The following is a 19,383-nucleotide window of genomic DNA, read 5'->3' as shown; positions in this document are numbered from 1 at the left end:
CCAGGTGGATGCACCTGGTTTCCCTGTGACTATGTCTCCAAATTCCTGCAACACTGCTCAGATTTCTCGAACCTGGGTAGGAGATAGCTGCTTGGACATTGCTACCCCTTTCACTGAGGTGTAAGCCCGAACCTCACTGAGGAGATCAGTCCCCAGATCTCCCTCAGACTCCTCTTGCAATCCACTGCAAATGCTCAGCACAAGGGCCTCCCTATCATGGTAATGTTTCATCATGTTAACATGGTACAATTTGTGCCACTGCCTTCTACCTAGCTCTTCCACCATATAATTAACATCACTTACCTTTCTTACTACCTGTTAGGGTCCCTCCCAAGCTGCTTGCAGCTTGTTGTGTCTGACAGGAATGAGAACCATTACCTGCTGCCCCACAGCATACTCTCTAGCTCAAGCATTCCTGTCATACCACACCTTTTTCTGTTGTTGGGCTTCTGCCAGGTTCTCCTGTGCCAAGCCCATGAGTTCCCTGAGCCTTGCCCTGAGGTTCAGGAAGTATTCCACAACAGACTCCTTGTGAGACTTGCACTCACCTTCCCACTCATCTCGAATTAAATCTAGAGGTCCCCTCACCCTATGCCCATACAGCAACTCAAAGGGTGAAAAACCTGTGGATTCCTGGGGAACCTCTCTGTAAGCAAACAACAGATGGGGCAAATATTTGTCCCACTCCCTCTTAAACTGATCTGCAAATCCCCGTAGCATGGACTTGATTGTAGAGTTTAACCTCTCAACAAGACCATTAGTCTGGGGATGGTAGGGAGTGGTCTTCATGTGCTTCACCCCACAGGCTTCCATAGACAAGCCAGCAGATCTGACATGAAATTGGCACCTCTGTCAGTTGGTATTTCTTTTGAGAAACCTACCCTGCTGAAAATCTCTAACAAAGCATTTGCCACCTTCTCTGCCTCAATGGAGGACAAAGCCACTGCCTCAGGGTATCATGTAACATAATCCACTACCACTAAGATATACATTTTCCCTGTGGAACTTGGGGTACTCAGAGGACCCACAATATCCATAGCTACCCTCTGAAATGGCTCCTCAATCACAGGCAAAGGCATCAAAGGAGCTCTCACCTTGTCTCCTGCCTTGCCTACCTTTTGGCACTGCTCACAGGTCCTGCTGTTCACAGGTCCTGCAGTACCCTGTTGCATCTCTGCAAATTCCAGGCCAATAGAAGTTCTACATAATATGCCTCTTTATACGTTTTATGCCCATGTGACCTGCAAAGGGAATACCATGGGCTATGGCTAGAAGCACCAGATGGTAGGCTCTAGGCACTGCCAATTGCTGTACTGTCTTACCTTCTAGCCCTCCCTCAGGGGTCCACTCTCTGTAGACTAACCCTTTGTCCCAGTATACAGATTCCCCCTTTCCATAAGAATCAGGTGTCACCCTAGCTACCTGCCTCAGGCCTTGCAATGTAGGTTCTGAGAGCCGAGCCTGTCTCAAGTCTCTCCTTGTAACCCTTCCCAGCTCCCCTTCCACAGAAAGTCTGAAATCCTCTGACAGTGGTGCCTCACTGTCAGCCTGGGTACTACTACTCACCTCTACCTTTGCAGCCACTCTGTCCAAGGGTCCATCAGTACCCCCAAGCAGCTGTGGCTCACCTTCAGTCTCACTGCTACAGGGTAGCTCCCTCCCTGAAGTAACCACCTCACCAGTCCTGGCTGCAAGTATGCAGTCTGTCTGGGCGTCCCCAGGCTACCACACCCACATGCTTGTCTCCTAGCCTGACTGCGTGTAACTGCACAAACACATGGTACTGCCTCATCCAAATCCTTCCCTATCAGAACATCTGCAGGATGGTAGTTTGGTACCCTTGTTGTCTCAAAACAACCTACTATTGGCATTTTGTCTTTCCCACTTACTGGCTCCTTCACCTTTTGTTCCCCACCTTGCCTCCATGGACACCTGTATGCCACATGGCCCCACTGGTTGCATTCAAAACATTTAACCCCAGCTCCTGGATGTGTACCTGGACTGGTGGCTTCCCCTGCTACTGGCAGATTCTGTTGGGGCAGTGTGCTGCCCACCATGGGTTCCTTTAGACCCATGAGCAGTACTGGGGGTCCCTTTCCTGTGCAGGGCTGCCCTGCTTGCCAGGTATAGGTCTCCCTTCTTCCCCAACTCATCTGAAGTTGCACATTGTCTTTCAGCTAACCAGATCCTCATGTCCTCAGGCAAAGTGCTAAGGGCTTGTTCCTTCACCAAAAAGTCTGCCAGCCCTTCAAAAGTGGTGACCTAACATCCACTCACCCACCTATGGAAATAAGTGCTCAGTTCAGCAACATATTCACACACACTTTCATTTGCCTTGCGTCTATGCTCACAAAACTTTTTCCTATGCATTTCAGGTGCTAGCTTAAACAATTCTAACAAGTGATTTTTAACAGCAGTGTAATCAAAACATGCAACATCAGACATTTTTGACAAAACAGTTACAGCTTTACCATGAAGTAAGAGGGTCAGGAACTGTACCCAGAGCCTTTGTTCAACACCATACTGTTTGCATACCCTCTCAAACATATGAATGAAACTATCAAAATTATCTCCCTCTTTAAACTGCGGAAGAAATTTACTGACCTTTTGTGCTACTGGGGTCCAGTTACTCCCTTCCCCATTACCTCCATGACTCTGTCTAAGAGTCAGCATTTTCCTCTAATGCTTCCTCTTCCTCTCCTTTTCCTCAGCTTCCAGGCATAGCAGATTCTCATTCTCCTCAGCCTGTAGATTCCTCAGTCTCTCAGCTGCTTCTATCTCCAAACACCTGGCCTCCAACTCAAGTCTCTTTAGCTCCACATGGATTTTTAAGTCCTCTGCAGAAAGGTTGAGCTGTCCATTCTCTGAGGGTATTATATCTCCACTGCCAGTCTGATTGTCCTCTTGGTTGCTGTTTTCTGATGCAGCTGTAAGTAAGGCTGCAATCAGGTCTGCCATAGTCAGGTTTCCATGCACCAGTCCCCCAGCCTGGCACATCTCAGCCAGCTGGCTCCTTGTCAGCTTTCTATACTCCTCTGCTGACATGCTGCCTGCTCACCCTGACTAACTAAATTAACAAAAGAAATAAAACAATTGTGATCTGAACTCTGAGTATTCACTGCATGGTTGATTTAGAGTACAAATCACCTTCAAAGCTCACTGTACACAAGCCATAGGAATTCAATCTACCCACACCACTACAAGCCAATTAGTATTTGCCAACCAATTAATATGTGGTGTGGATATCCCACCACTGCCAAGCAATTAATATGTGATGCCTGTGCCCTGGCCCAGCAATCAAGGAGCCTCAATCCTCACCACTAACACCAGTGAGGGGTGTCTCATATAGGAGGAAAGGATAACAAATACACACAGTAAAGTGCAATTTCCCATAAGAGCACACAGAGATCACAGTCCGGGGCTGGTTGCTCCCTTGCTCTCCAGGTCCCCAATAAGACTCCCCACTGGCACAGCTATAGTGTCTAGATCTCAGCCTAGTGGGCAAGCTAAAACCTCCAGCACCCTCTCTTTCCAACCAGTGCTTCATGTCCCAGCCCAAGAGGCTGACACATACACACACACACACACACACACACACACACATACACTTTGAGAAGAGTTTATACAACCACACAGACACTCCTGGTTCTCCATCTGTGCTCCTTTTTCCCAGACTATACGTTAGTATCAGCTGCCGCCACCCACTAATATTTGTCAGCTACTCAAGGCCCTTAAAAGGGTGTCCAATTATTACTGTGCGATATTATTATCAAATTGTTTGTATAGCCCAGGGCTAAAGCTATTGAAGTGGCTTTGTACAATTTTACCACAGGCATGCAAGTACTCTAAAGAGCTTAAATTATCTCTACAAAAACAGCCACAGTTGAAACATTTAAAAAATATTTAATAAACAGTCAAAACACAAGACAATACTTTTTACTACACAGTGCTAGTCAAGAGTTCAGAGATCACAGAGAAATACTTAAAATAATTCAGTAGTACAGTTCTGACATCACAGAAAAACACTTAGTCTAATCTTTCTAGTTTCTAGCTATTTCTAAGAGAAAACACAAGTCTAAGATAAACTTACGTATAGAGCAAGACAGTGCTGATGAGTTGGATGGTCAAGACAAAAATGCTTTACTTGGTCAGTAGTGCACTGTTACCTTTTTTTCCAGTTCCACATGTAACACTATTTTTACCATTTAAGACAACAAGCCTGTGGTTTACATTAATATTTACAGATGACAGAATTATCTGCAAAATTCTATCTGGCTAGGCTGGCAGCCTTCACCTATCTTCACCCAATCTTCACACTGGTCTACCTTAACAAGGGCTGTGGGCCAATGAATCAATACCTGGTATGAGTTCACCAAGGAGGATTAAGAACAGTAAGGTGAAAAAAGTGATGTGGTGAAGTTAAGGTTCAGTTAGTGAAACAGATTAGCTAAAGAAGACAAGGATGATGATGTCAAGCTTGCTTGTTTACCTTCTGCACCAACACCAAACTTTGCATACCGTGCCATATGCGTCGCATCAGTCAATGTCTACACCTAATCTTCAGTATCAGGGTTTGTACACTGAGCTCACTAAACAGGTAAACATGTTTTCCAAATAATTACATGTTCAAATTGTATAAACAAGATAACAACATCACAGTACAAAACACTGATGAAATAAACGCACTGTCAGATTTCAGAAGTTTATAAATTAAATAATTGCCTTGCCAGAACATTTTGAAGCTATTTTCTCTTAGCAGGGCTGTATATAAAGTAGGTTAGTAGGTTTTCTGTACAGTAATTAGCAGAAAACTTTGATAAGAGAATTTACTGGCCTGCTGTTAAGCTGTTTATATCGTAGTTAGTAGAAGTCCCACAAAGACAGAATCATATAAAAGGGTTTAAGTTAGACTAGTTATTTCTACAGAAGTCAGCAAAAATCTGAGGCATATGGAGATATGCAGAAGTCACTTGACACTCTGTCAGTAGGCAGGTGCCATAGAGGAAGTGAGAGAGAGAGAGAAAGAAAGAAGCTGTGATGGTGTGAGAGAAAGAACAAGACAAACACACACATGCGCACGCACACACACACACACACACACACACACACACTGTACGTATGCACACAAACTCAGCAAATCAGATTGACAGTACTTCACTCCCACACCTCAATGCTGTTTTAAAGCCTGGATTTTTATTTCAAATGACTGCAGTATATTGACATGTTATAAATTGCTCGAGGGGTTCCTGGTCTCATTATGCAGCTGAATTATGAGTTAGCTTGGGTGCCATCACAAAGTAATGACCTATGTCAGTCAGGGAAGGGGCATTATCTTTTAAAATACCATTCTGAGCACAGGTACCCTAGCTTACTGTCCCTCAGTCTTATATGGAGCATGAAATTTATGTAGTTAAAGGAAACTCATTTTGTACAGAGTGAATAAATAGCTGTCAGCAGGGTATACGTGACTGACAAGTATTTCATCTCTAAAGACAACCCTGTCATGAAATATCCTAAATAATAATTTCATTTCTGACCCACAGGCAGGAAAATTTTTCGGGGAAGTGGATGGCTCAGTGATGACACAACTTTTGAACATGGGCATGTTTCGACAGTAAGGAAACTTTTACTAAGTAAAATATTTTATTAAGCAAAGTCAACATGGCAGCAGAGCCATCATCTCTGCAATCATCACTGTCAATTTCTGTACTGCATTCTGTGGGGAGAAGTTAAAAGGTACTGCAGCAGCCGTTAGCTCCCCTCCCCCATTTCTTGTCAGTGTGCAGATATTGTTGTCTGGTGGAGACACATGTTGGGAGAAAGTGGGACTGCAGGCAGTTTGAACTTCCTAGCCGGCATTTCACATTTTCATTCTGGAGCATGCATATACAGTAGTCTACAAATTGTGTTATCAGTTCTGGTACTGTACTACTACACCGCTGACTGCTGTGACCTCTGACCTCTGCCAAAGGTGATCCCAAGCTGCAGTCTAGTCTGTGTTTACCCTGCACTGGTTCTGAGTGCTGCTGGAGAAGTATGCTTAATCATAGCACTTTCACAGTCACTATCCTTGCAGTGCTGTGTGCAGTGATCTCTTTGTGAGAGGCTGAGAATACTTTAATTGTGCCCCACGGCCACTTCTGCACCACACTAGTGTAACTTCTAGAGGCAAGTGCGGAAGTAGCTGTTAACTTTAGTAACCAGTACTCTAGCTGCTACCTTTATTAACCAGTACTCCGCATTAGCTCCTGTAATTCTTACCTGGATGCATTGGAGTCATGGGTATTTCCCCAAAGCATTCATTGTTAGAAATGGAGCAGCTATGAAGTCACAGAGATCGCAGTTAGGTCACCACCTGTCCTTCTTTGCACTGTTTGGTTAACTGTGTCCTGCAAAAAAATAAAAAAAATTAAAAATGGTAAATTTCCCGAGATTTTAGGATAAAAAATATTTCCCACATTTTCTTTAATAGTTGCATAAACATATTATTTTGCATATGAAACACTTAAATATTAAATGAAAAAGCACAAGCAACCCAATGCTACAAAAATAAGCTTCAATTTTTGCAAACAAAGTGAAGTTCAGTCCTTTGTACTGACTCTAAGTATGGTTTGTCCTGCAAAATTTCACTCTTTCACAAAAAATGTACCACTTTGGGCAATTAAAAAGGTGGCTACCCTGCACTGCAGTGGTATCACCTGGTGTAAACTTGTGAGCACACGGGACACAGCTGCAGTATCTGATAACTCCATATCCATGCAATTACTCTGTCTGTACTGCCTTGCCTTGGCTTTCTGACTCCTAATATTCACTTCCTTTCTTTCTTTCTTTTTTTTCCCTCAGGGTGTCAATGTACGATTTCCAAGCCATGTGTAAGATGGTACCGCATCACCATAATGGAGCTCAGCCTCTCCAAAATGTAAGTATGGTTCATTTTTCTGAGCTGCTGATTAAGTACAAAAACATGGCAGCTTTATTAGGGAAATGTGGTTTAGGCATCTGGCTGTCCAGTAATACCCACAGAATGTCTAATCTGCTTTAATGTTGTATAGGTAATATTATACAATAATTTCTACAGTACTAAATGTAAACATGCGTTGGCAGGGTCCATAATATAAGCATAAAAATTGGGGTTTTGAACTGCCAAAAGTATGATATATCTTAATGTTTCATTTATAATACAGATGGAATCAGGAAAAAAATGTGATGTGTAAGAAGTGAATTATTGCTAAACTGTTCACTGTTTTCATTCAGTGTGTGGTATGGTATGTATTACAGAAAAGCACGGGACAGCTTGTGATTAAGGCAGGTTAGGTGTTAACTAATCATACCACAATCTTACAAAGAAAGAGATACAGTTACCTGCAGTGTTAGAGATACACAGAGACTATGCAGGAAATGCAAACAGCTGTAATCCAGTCTGTCATTTATTACTGTGTAGACCAGTTTATTGTTTGTTTTTTAATAAATACAGGGCATTATAGCAGCCAGAATAAAAGAAACAAGGTATATTTTTAATAACTATTACATTTGAAACATTTGTATGTCTAATGTCAAAATTATTCATACAGCAATTCTTATGCATAGAATATATGTTTGTCTTTAAAAGCAACTTGTGCTGAAAGCAGAAAAAAACATTGGGGTCTTCACCTCCCCTCTTGCATTAAGTCCTTTTCAAAGAGTTGTTTTTTTCCTATGCTTGTTACCTTTATGTTCTCTGAATCACTGCTGTTCATAGCTCTCAACTATCTGGATTTTTGCAGAATGTTGATTTTTGCCTCATATTTTTGGTCTGTTCCTCTGAAAACTTGCAGTTGAGGACTGAAGATACTAAATAATGACAAACATTTGAGCTTCAGATCTCATATCCTTCAGAAAGTCCATGCTAATATAAAACTTATTATTCTAGCAACTTTTTGCATTTATAAGAGCAATATTTAAAATGTGTGCCTGATTTGGGGCCTTTGTCCAGATTTCTTGCTCTTGGAGGTTGCAAGGTATGTCAGTGTTCTGCAGACCTATGAGGGGAAACTGAACAATTTAAATATTCCAATGGATATGGGACAGAGGAAAGTGGGGGTGATGCAGGTGCATACAAAGTTGCTGCACTCTTCAGGAGGGCTAGGTAGGCCACTCCCTCTTCTTCTGTCAGCATTATCTTATGTCCATATATGTACATTTTCTGGTTTGCATATTTCTGTGCATTACTAGAAGTACATACTGACACCAAGAAAAAAATTACTGTTTGTATAATAACTGTTCACACCTGTAACATAATTTAGTCTGTAACAAGAGGGTAAGAGATACAATTCGTAGACTTTTGTAAAGTAAGAATTACACAAGAAATGTGATGGTGTCTGTATTACTTGGCAGACTGTGATGTATAGCTTGTTTGTGCAGGCATTGTTGTACAGCATGCATAGACTTCTCTAGTAAAGAGACTGAGTGGAAGCAAGTTCCATGGTGTTGGAAGTTTGAAGCTAAATACATCCCAGACAACCTGAGGTCGGTGGCCTTGGTGCTATGGTAGCTAGCCAGAGATGGTCACTGACATCAGTTCAGTCTTTGCAGGGCAAGGAAGTTGGTGCAGTCCTGTCACAGCAGCTACCCTGGTGAAATGTGGGAGGCACAAGCCTGCCAAGAAGTGTGTGCACTCACGCTGGGGTCACGAATGTACACACTAACAAAAGGCCCAGTATAACAGGCACCCCATCGCACCTTAAAATAAACAGAGGGGAGGATGTTCACATCATTCAACAAAATACCCCAGCTTTTGCCTTGCTTGCCTGTTGTACTTTAACACTGGGGCTAGTAAAATACATGATCTGGTAAGGGATTGGATATTGACAGGCAATGGGATGGAGGCCAAAATCTTCATAAAGTATCGAGATGTCATCCCCTAGTAATATGCATATTACTGCACTGGGGGTAGAACATCAAGGGTTAGAGGGAGGCTGTAATGCTCAACTACTACTTAACAAAATGGGAAAACAGAGCAAGAGCTCATCTTTAACACACAGCTGCTACATAAACTGGAGCAAAATGGAGTCATATTGTCTAATAACTGTTGCTGATCTATCACTTTCAGATGATGCGGCAGGTCACTTAGTGATGGTGCAGAATGTGAGACACTTTTACAAGCAGCAGTGTGGTGAAGAAGAAGCAAGGAGTATACAAACCTGCAGAGAATACAGCCATTCTATTCATCCCTAATTATAACAATATTAAGTTCTCCAGCAGAACTACACCCCTTTTCTCTGTCATACCAAGAAAATAAGTAAATACGAACAAGGACACCAGGCAACCAGAACTCTTCTTTACCAGTTTAATTAAGCGCTTTTCGTCATACAAGGTTGAATGACTTCTTCAGATAAAAATAAGGAACACAAGTGCTTACTATTTATATGTTTTCCTACCCCTTCCAGTTCAATTACCTCCAATTCAATTAAATTAAATTAATTAATTCATCCAGTAAGTTATTGTAACTTTCAAACATTTAAAGGGGTATTTCATCAGCAGTTATAGCTCTAACTCACAGCTCAATGGATAGTATACATACATACACTTGTTAAGTGCCTTTATATATCTTATGAAAGCATTGTATGACTTTCAAATAAATATCCATCCTACTAAACATACAAAAAATAAATGAAAAAATATATAGAAATACGTTTTAAAACATCATTATAAAATAAAAAACTACTTAGAAAATTTTTAAAACACTATTTTTCTTATACCCTATACTTCCTATACAGAATAAACCAGGAGTATAAAATCATCTCTTTAAGCTTCTAAGCTTCAAGAGGCATGAAATGTTGCAGTGGTCATTTAGACCTGGTTCCATAAAGGCATTGGTTTTAAATTGCCATGATAATTCTCGTTCCTCTAGAAGTAAACTAAAAGGGCCCCTTCTACTGTCAATTTGTATTTGATCCAGGCCTATGAATTTAAAAGTGTGATTAGGGAAGGATAGAATATGCTTTGCTAATGCATTATCTGCTTTCATTCTAGAGATAGCGTTAATATGTTCATATATTCTATCTCTCATTCTCCTCTCTGTCTTCCCTATATAAAAACTTGTACAGTTTGAACACAAGGCCCCATACACTACTGATTTGGAATTGCAATTGAATTTGTGATTTGATACATATGTCCTATTATTTATCAAATGTTTGCTACCTATCTTAATATATTTACAATAGTTACAGTTTCCACAGCCATATGACCCTTTGACATTGCCTTTCCCCTTTATTGGTTTACTTTCTAGTAGGGTCTTTAAATTCTTACCCTTCCTAAATGTTACTTCGGGGACTGAGCCAAGGGCTGTGGAACATTTCCTATCATATAAGAGTACGTTCCAATTTTTGTATAGAATGTCCCTTATGATGTTACTTTCCATACTGAAAGTCATTATATAGCTAGTACTTCTATCTTTAGTTGTAATACTGCTAATATTATTGCTTCCAGTGTTCGTCCCCTTGTTTAACCCCCCACATAGCTCTATGGTTATGACCTCTTCTACAATATTATTTGGGTCCTTTACGTTCAATAAGGGTGAAATAATCCCATTCTCTCTCTTAGTGTTGACCTCTTCCAGTATATTAGTTAGAAATGTTTTAGGGTAACCTCTATGGATGAACATTTTTTCTAGTAACTTACATTCCTGTATATAATCCTCATCACGTGTGACCATGCGGGCTGCTCTAATTACCTGTCCTTTTACAATGGCTTTTTTCTGTGCATTGGGGTGATTACTCGTATAATGCAGAAAAGAGTTACAATATGTCTCTTTTCTATGTATTTTTGCATAAAATTGTTTGTTCACCTTATCTTTAACCAAGGTAATGTCCAAGTAGTTGATTTTATTCTCATGGAACTCGGATGTGAATGATAGGAAATTAGTAGTGTTATTTAAATATTCTACCAAGTCTAGTCCTGTATTCTTATCTCCACGTAGGCAGATAAAGATATCATCCAGGTATCGTGTATAATACACGATAATAGATGTAAATTGTTCCATGTTAAGGATGAAATTATTCTCCCAGTAAGCCAAGACTATGTTTGCAAAGCTGGCACCTACTGGGGACCCCATAGCCACTCCACATTTTTGCAAGTATAACTCCTTGTTAAATAGGAAGTAATTGTTGGATAGAATAATATCCAACAATGTTGTAACTAAGTAAACTTCATTACTGGTAGCTCCTTTCTTAACCAGGTATATATTCACCCATTCCAATCCTATATCATGTGGGATTGAGGTATACAAGTCTACCACATCTATTGTTAGAAAATTGTAGTCTTCCTTGTATTCTAATTCATTTACTTTGCTTAAGAAAGCCCACCAGTCTTTACAAATTTGGGTTTCATTAGCTAGATATTTTTTTTAAAATATTATCTACTAGTTTTGCACTACCATATGTAATGGAATCCCTTCCGTCTATGATTGGTCTAAAAGGGGGTTTACACAAGTTTTTGTGAATCTTAGGTGTAGCAAAGAAGACAGGTATTTTGGGCCATTCTGTTTTTATATAATTATACATGTCTATATCGATGTATCCTTCTATGAAGAGGTCACTAAAATAGCCTTTAATTTGCTGGTATGCTCTATTCACTTCATTAATACTTGATTTTTTATATGCCTCTTTATCCAGAATTGCAGAGACTCTATTATTATAGTCACAGATGTCAAATAGGGTTAACCCCCCTCCCTTATCAGGTTTTATTGCTCTGACATTTAATGTCTTAAAAAGTTGAAGGAAAGCTTTTTCATCTGGAGTAATATTCGGTGGTCTACTAGTATTGTTCGAAAATAAATTACTTTTTTTGCTTGCCAAATTTCTTAGGTCTAATTCCATAATTGCCTCAAAGAGTTGGAGAGCTGGATGTAATGGAGGGTTGTAATCACTAGGAATATAATATGTAGGTCTAACATATTCAGTATTACCTAGTAACAGTTTCAAGTTAAGTTTCCTAACAAAAAGTTTCAAGTCTTTGATGTTTTCCACCAAGTCCATATGTTGGTTTGGTATAAAATTATACCCTTTAGATAAAAGTTCCACAAAACTAGGGTCAATGTCCAAGCTTGAAAAATTGTAGATGGTAAAGAATACAGGACTAGACTTGGTAGAATATTTAAATAACACTACTAATTTCCTATCATTCACATCCGAGTTCCATGAGAATAAAATCAACTACTTGGACATTACCTTGGTTAAAGATAAGGTGAACAAACAATTTTATGCAAAAATACATAGAAAAGAGACATATTGTAACTCTTTTCTGCATTATACGAGTAATCACCCCAATGCACAGAAAAAAGCCATTGTAAAAGGACAGGTAATTAGAGCAGCCCGCATGGTCACACGTGATGAGGATTATATACAGGAATGTAAGTTACTAGAAAAAATGTTCATCCATAGAGGTTACCCTAAAACATTTCTAACTAATATACTGGAAGAGGTCAACACTAAGAGAGAGAATGGGATTATTTCACCCTTATTGAACGTAAAGGACCCAAATAATATTGTAGAAGAGGTCATAACCATAGAGCTATGTGGGGGGTTAAACAAGGGGACGAACACTGGAAGTAAAAATATTAGCAGTATTACAACTAAAGATAGAAGTACTAGCTATATAATGACTTTCAGTATGGAAAGTAACATCATAAGGGACATTCTATACAAAAATTGGAACGTACTCTTATATGATAGGAAATGTTCCACAGCCCTTGGCTCAGTCCCCGAAGTAACATTTAGGAAGGGTAAGAATTTAAAGACCCTACTAGAAAGTAAACCAATAAAGGGGAAAGGCAATGTCAAAGGGTCATATGGCTGTGGAAACTTGTAACTATTGTAAATATATTAAGATAGGTAGCAAACATTTGATAAATAATAGGACATATGTATCAAATCACAATTTTAATTGCAATTCCAAATCTGTAGTGTATGGGGCCTTGTGTTCAAACTGTACAAGTTTTTATATAGGGAAGACAGAGAGGAGAATGAGAGATAGAATATATGAACATATTAACGCTATCTCTAGAATGAAAGCAGATAATGCATTAGCAAAGCATATTCTATCCTTCCCTAATCACACTTTTAAATTCATAGGCCTGGATCAAATACAAATTGACAGTAGAAGGGGCCCTTTTAGTTTACTTCTAGAGGAACGAGAATTATCATGGCAATTTAAAACCAATGCCTTTATGGAACCAGGTCTAAATGACCACTGCAACATTTCATGCCTCTTGAAGCTTAGAAGCTTAAAGAGATGATTTTATACTCCTGGTTTATTCTGTATAGGAAGTATAGGGTATAAGAAAAATAGTGTTTTAAAAATTTTCTAAGTAGTTTTTTATTTTATAATGATGTTTTAAAACGTATTTCTATATATTTTTTCATTTATTTTTGTATGTTTAGTAGGATGGATATTTATTTGAAAGTCATACAATGCTTTCATAAGATATATAAAGGCACTTACAAGTGTATGTATGTATACTATCCATTGAGCTGTGAGTTAGAGCTATAACTGCTGATGAAATACCCCTTTAAATGTTTGAAAGTTACAATAACTTACTGGATGAATTAATTAATTTAATTTAATTTAATTGAATTGGAGGTAATTGAACTGGAAGGGGTAGGAAAACATATAAATAGTAAGCACTTGTGTTCCTTATTTTTATCTGAAGAAGTCATTCAACCTTGTATGACGAAAAGCGCTTAATTAAACTGGTAAAGAAGAGTTCTGGTTGCCTGGTGTCCTTGTTCGTATTTACTTGGTTTAACTGTTCAGCATTATACCAAGAAAATAACCTCTCATTTTCTTGTTTCTTCTTCTCCATGAGGAAGGGTTTTGTATGTAACTCCTGTGTAGATTTTTCTGGCATTTCCGTTTACCCATGTGACACGTTGGCTCTGAACCTCCATGTTTATTTGTATTTTCTGTTGCTTTGATTACTTTTTATTTCCAGACCCGTATCACATTTTATCCACCCTGCTCATCCTATAAACTGTGTATTTCAGTATGTTTACATCCCAGCCCCCTGAGTCACAGATTCATAGATGTATACTAGGCTAATGACCCTTGAGTCACAGGTTCATAGGTCTATACTAGGCTAATGACTCTTGAGTCACAGGTTCATAGGTCTATACTAGGCTAATGACCCTTGCGTCACAGGTTCATAGGTCTATACTAGGCTAATGACCCTTGTGTCACAGGTTCATAGGTCTATACTAGGCTAATGACCACCAGGGCCTTTATAAGCCTAGTCAAGTATTCCAATTATATCCCACAGATTTATGTGCCTTGCAGTTTATTTTAAGGGGTATAGGTAAGCACGATTTACAGACTGCCTCTGTTCATTACAGACATAGGTGCTATGCCCGCAGTGTATTGCTGATTTCCCATCCCTTGATCCAGGTTTCTTTTGAATAGGGTTAGAGAAGAACTCTATTTCACATGGATGGGGAAGCCTGTTCCAATTAAGGGGAATTCTCTAAGACACATACCTGTCCCTCCAGTGGGTCCTATTTATGTCACAAACAAAGTTTAAATCCCTAGATCAAGTAATTCTGATGCTATTCATTTTGTGTGTATGCAAAAGGTCCATCAGACTGGGATCCAAGGATGCTTTGCTGCCAGGCATAGATCACCTCCCAACAGTCTGTGGGAAACAAAGTACAGAAACAGGGCTTTGAGGCAGTCTGCACAGGACATGCTGTTTACACCCTGTGTTTTTTTGTGAAGAACCTATGCGGACTTCCCAGTTGTTGCATGTGCTTGGTCAGATGCATAATAAAAGGGGTGCTGTAGTCAGTGATGGGTCTGATGGAGGGATGAATACAGTAGAACAATGAATTCCTTGGACCTAGATGCCATCCCTTTGCTTATAAGTTAAGCAACATAGAGTGATTTTCTTACTAGCTTAGACACATGTTGGATGAACATCAGGTTACTATCTGCAAACATACCCAAATCTCTAATTACTGGTTCTACTCTTAGGGGTGTGTTATCAATGAGGTAACCTCCTAAGATGCCTGATTTCCCAAATAATACTATTATGCATTTCTTGGCATTGGGTTTTAAGCCATGGCTTTGGCACCAGTCATTTGTCTACTTTAGTCCTTCCTGTAGGATGCTAGTGTCTTGGGGGGATTCTATGACTGCTCCTAGTTTGCAATCATCTGCAAATGTGGTTAGCCAGAGGCCCTTGACATTGGTCTTGACTTCTGAGAAATAGATCCCAGGAAGGAACAGAGCCAGCACAAAGTCCAAAGGGACTCTGCTAGTGACCAGCCTCTTTGTGGAGGTAAGTCTCCTTTATCTTAACTTCCTGGGTCCCATCTGAGAGTCAGCTGGCTGCCCAGAGCATAATATAAGGGTTTATGCCTATATCTGTGAGGCTGTTTACAATGCTTGAGTGAGATACTGTATCAAATGCCTTAGCCAAGGTAGGCAGTCCGCACTGTTTTGCCCTCATCCATTGCTTTGGTGACCTTCTCAAACAAGTCCATCAGGTTTAGTAAGCATGATTCTCCCTTGATGAAACCAAACCACTATTTGAAGATTGTCTATGTCCTTATTAATAATGTCTATGTCCTTATTAATAATTTCCATCATAATTCTTCCCATGGCTTAGCATATGAGACTAGTCAGACTTATGGGACTGCAGTCCGCAGTCCATTGATGGCCCACCCCCAAGCAAAGGGATGATGATTGCAGTTCTCTGTTATGTGACACAAAGCCTATCATGGTTACATACTGACTCCAGTGCTCCCAGTAGGTCATGTTTCAGGCTATTTAGAAGGCATTCTGGGAAACTATCAGGGCCCATTGATGCAGCATTTTTGGCCTTATAGAACACATTTAGGACCTGCTCCATCGGGATAGCTAGGGAAGTTGTTTGATGGTATTTCCTGGGAGGAAGAGTGTGGTAGAGAGGGTGAATGAAACTGGAGCTGAATTTGTTGAACAACAATTTGCTATATCTTCCAGGTCCATGTAAGTAGCTCCATTTACAATCGGCTCTGCACACACTGCTGTGTGCTGCCTTTGAAGTCTTGGACATAGCTAAAGAAAGCCTTGTGGTTGTCCTATACCTGGGAGACCATCTTTACCTCAAATTTGGCTTTATTATACTTTATTTGCACTCAGTTGCTTGCTGATATTAATGAGAGTATTTTTACCATCCTGGGCGTAGCACTTCCTACCCATCCTATAAACTGCGTACTTCAATATGTTTACATCTGATCCATGGTTCCATTCTATAAACTGTGTATTTCAGCATGCTTACATCACAGCCATGGTTCTGTATCTGTTCTGTATTTATGTTACTGTCCTAGTATCAAGGCATTATTTTTCCATCAGTATTATTAGTTCATTCAGTCTTATGATCAGGCTATGGGTTCTGGAATTTGTTACCTTTTCTTACTCTGACTTGCCTTTTTTACCATATCTGTGTATACTGGTTTGGAGTTTACTGTATCTTGGGATGAAAGTTAAACACCTTTAATGGCTCAAATGTTTTAATAAGAAATCTAAACTCCTTGGCAAGCAGCAGAAACAGTGTTAGGAACAGCTGAACTGCAGAGCACTTCAAAAACCAGAAACAGAACAGAAATAATCTGATTTATAGAGATTCCTACACTACGTGTGCACGACTGCTGACCTTTTATTGGTAAACTAAGTGCCATCTAGGGGCATAGCATAAGAATATACAAGATATTTTTTCAGTAGCACTTTTCTGTTTAGAAAATGTTGGGTTAGCTACCAAGTTTTCATGAAACCAACTGCATGTTTGTTATTTCCAAGAAAAATGGCTTCAATGTTGTTTGGCGTAGTCATTGGGCCAAGCAGGGATATACTTTTTATGCACAAACTTTCTGGGCAGAGTAGAAAATGGTAACCGAAGATTTCACAAAACATCCATCTTTGTTCACAAGAAGTGCAGATATGAGCCTGTTTGCTGCAGCTTCCACAATATGACAAGTGCCCCTGTTAACAAACTTGGGAACCTCTACATTCTGTCAGTCTTCCATTCTCTTTTAGGTTCACAGAATAGGACAGTTTCTTTAACTTTAGTTTTGCTTTGATCAGCATGTTTCCTCACAAGCAATTCAGTAATGATGACCTCTGAACACAAGAGAGGGCCTGAACAACTCTCAGCTCCCCAGGATATCAGTATTTCACCTCCTAGTGCAAAATGTCTCAACTTATTTTTTTTTTTATCAAAACTCTGCCTCTGAGACCATTTTTTCTGAATGTCTGCTTTCAGATGTGGTACAAGCGAGGCAAAAGTGAAATCTCAGCTTCTGCAGGATATGCATTTCTCCCAAAGACAAACTTTTCATACCCTGAGAAGTAATTCACTACTCAAATAAGAATAGTGTCAGTTTTTTCCTCGCAATCTCATATTTTATTTTCCTCATTTCCTTTAAATTCAGCACAATTGTCTCTTTGACATCAGTAAAAATAGCATGGAATGGAGAGAACGTTATTTATCAAATTGTATGCTCCTTCTAAACATTTTCAATGTCCACACTAGTGAAGCAAGATCTGTTTGCAGCACTTATCATTTTCAGATTACCTTGTATGCTAAAACTTTGTCTTAAGTGTTTTTGGTAGTTGCATGTGTTAAGAAGTCATGCCCTACAAATCCCTCTGCATTCAATGAGAATGTTTCAGAATTCCTGTGGGTGTAAAGGTGCATTTAATGAAGATTTATTATTTGCTTTATACTTGGCACATATTTTAATTCCTTTTTGCACATCTCAATCCATGTAAGGCCACCAAACCCAAGATCTGAGTAAGCCTTTCGTTCTGGATATTCTAGGATCAGCTTGATGCAGTGTTTTAAGTAGTATACAGTGACCTTGTGACTGGACTGTACCATAAAATGGGAATGTACCATAAGAGCGCTCCAATAGCAGCATTCTAATACATAAGGCTACTGTTCTACAACGGTATGACATACATTTTAGCTCATTTATTACAGCTCATCCTTTCAATGTGTATTTGTGCACGAGATAAAATTACTTCTTTAGTAGTGCTGTGTGGAAACAATAATAATAATAAGAAAGAACACTCTGGAATTATAAGGAAAAAGCAGATGACATTTTATTTCTGTATGTATCACATGACCTGTAGCAGTTTGAGCAATATCTTGTTTAGCACCATTTTATCATTCATACACTTTAATTTTTTTTTTTTATTTTTTTTTTTGCAAAAAAGGGAAGCATTATCTCAAAATAGATTACTAAACTTGCATATCAGGGTATTAGTTTGAAAGAACACTTAGACAAAAGTCTGAACGTTTGACCTTCTATCAGAAATTTTAGCAGGCTGGGCCAATTATAGCATAGTAACTGTTTCTTTGCATCAATTGTTCCTAAGGTTTGGACATTTTGCTTCTTGTCTAGGATGATAGTTTAATTGCATGTAATGAATGTCACAATATTAATACAAAGTTTATCTTAATGGAAACAATACGTATGAAGCAATATGTGATGATACATTTGGCCATTTAGCTTTTAACCATTGCATCTGTGCCAAAAGTTACAGAGTTCATATGTAAGCACATATGTTTATTAAAACAGGAAAATGGTGGGGCACGTGATTTACATTTCTGATATTCTCAGATCTTCTGTGCAAATGACAAGTAATTACTTAGAGGAGCTCTCAGAAATATAACTTTTGTGTAAAAGATACATTGGCATTAGGTGATAATATTGCAATTAAATTTGTGAAGCACCTCTTTTATCATTTTGTAATATGACCCTATTCAGCATTACACAATTAGTTTTATACATGAATTGAGACAGCTGCTTAAAAAGCAACAAGTGCCATTATCCATTATTTCCCCTAAACATAATAGTCCTTGGTCTTGGAACTTGTAGTACCATGAATGAAGGTCTGCTGACCTTTTCCTATCTGAAGCAGACAAACTGAACGTAAAGTGAAAATAATGACTACAATTTTCTTGAAGAATTTTGTCTGAGGCTTTGAAGGTTACAAACCTTTAGTGACTGAGCAATAATGAATGTGTGTGTGTGTCTCTCTCTCTCTCTCTATATATATATATATATATATATATATATATATTCACCTCACAGCAAGAGGTTCTCTGGTTCAGTTCTCGGCTGGGGTGCCTTCTGTGCGGAGTCTGCATGTCCTCCCTGTGGTTGCGTGGGTTTCCTGTGGGTGCTCCGGTTTCCTCCCACATCCCAAAGACATGCAGTAGATGGATTGGACACTCTAAATTGGCCCTAGGTGTGAGTGTGTGCGTCTGTGTGCCTTCTGTGGAAGGTTGGGCGCCGGGCTGGCAACTCAACACCGTAAAACTCCACTGCCAATCATGAGTGGACAGATGATCCGCTGTGGCGACCC

At 39.4% G+C, this 19,383-nt stretch overlaps 1 protein-coding gene across 4 annotated transcripts in view; it reads left to right on the top strand.

Annotated features, from left to right (window-relative positions):
• Positions 1–19,383, top strand: part of CACNA2D4 (calcium voltage-gated channel auxiliary subunit alpha2delta 4) — a 2,573,275-nt gene that overhangs the window by 2,035,226 nt on the left and 518,666 nt on the right. For all 4 annotated transcript variants that reach the window (XM_044087505.1, XM_044087506.1, XM_044087504.1 and 1 more), the window contains 2 exons: positions 5,544–5,614; positions 6,844–6,919. In XM_044087505.1, coding sequence (XP_043943440.1) covers positions 5,544–5,614; positions 6,844–6,919 — 147 coding nt within the window. The remainder of the gene's footprint in view (positions 1–5,543; positions 5,615–6,843; positions 6,920–19,383) is intronic.

This window comes from Protopterus annectens, chromosome 11.part0, assembly GCF_019279795.1.
Source record: "Protopterus annectens isolate FY-2018-M chromosome 11.part0, PAN1.0, whole genome shotgun sequence".
Taxonomy (NCBI): Eukaryota; Metazoa; Chordata; order Ceratodontiformes; family Protopteridae; genus Protopterus; species Protopterus annectens.
Note: the sequence above shows the minus strand (reverse complement) of the source record. Positions and strands in the feature narration are given on the sequence as shown.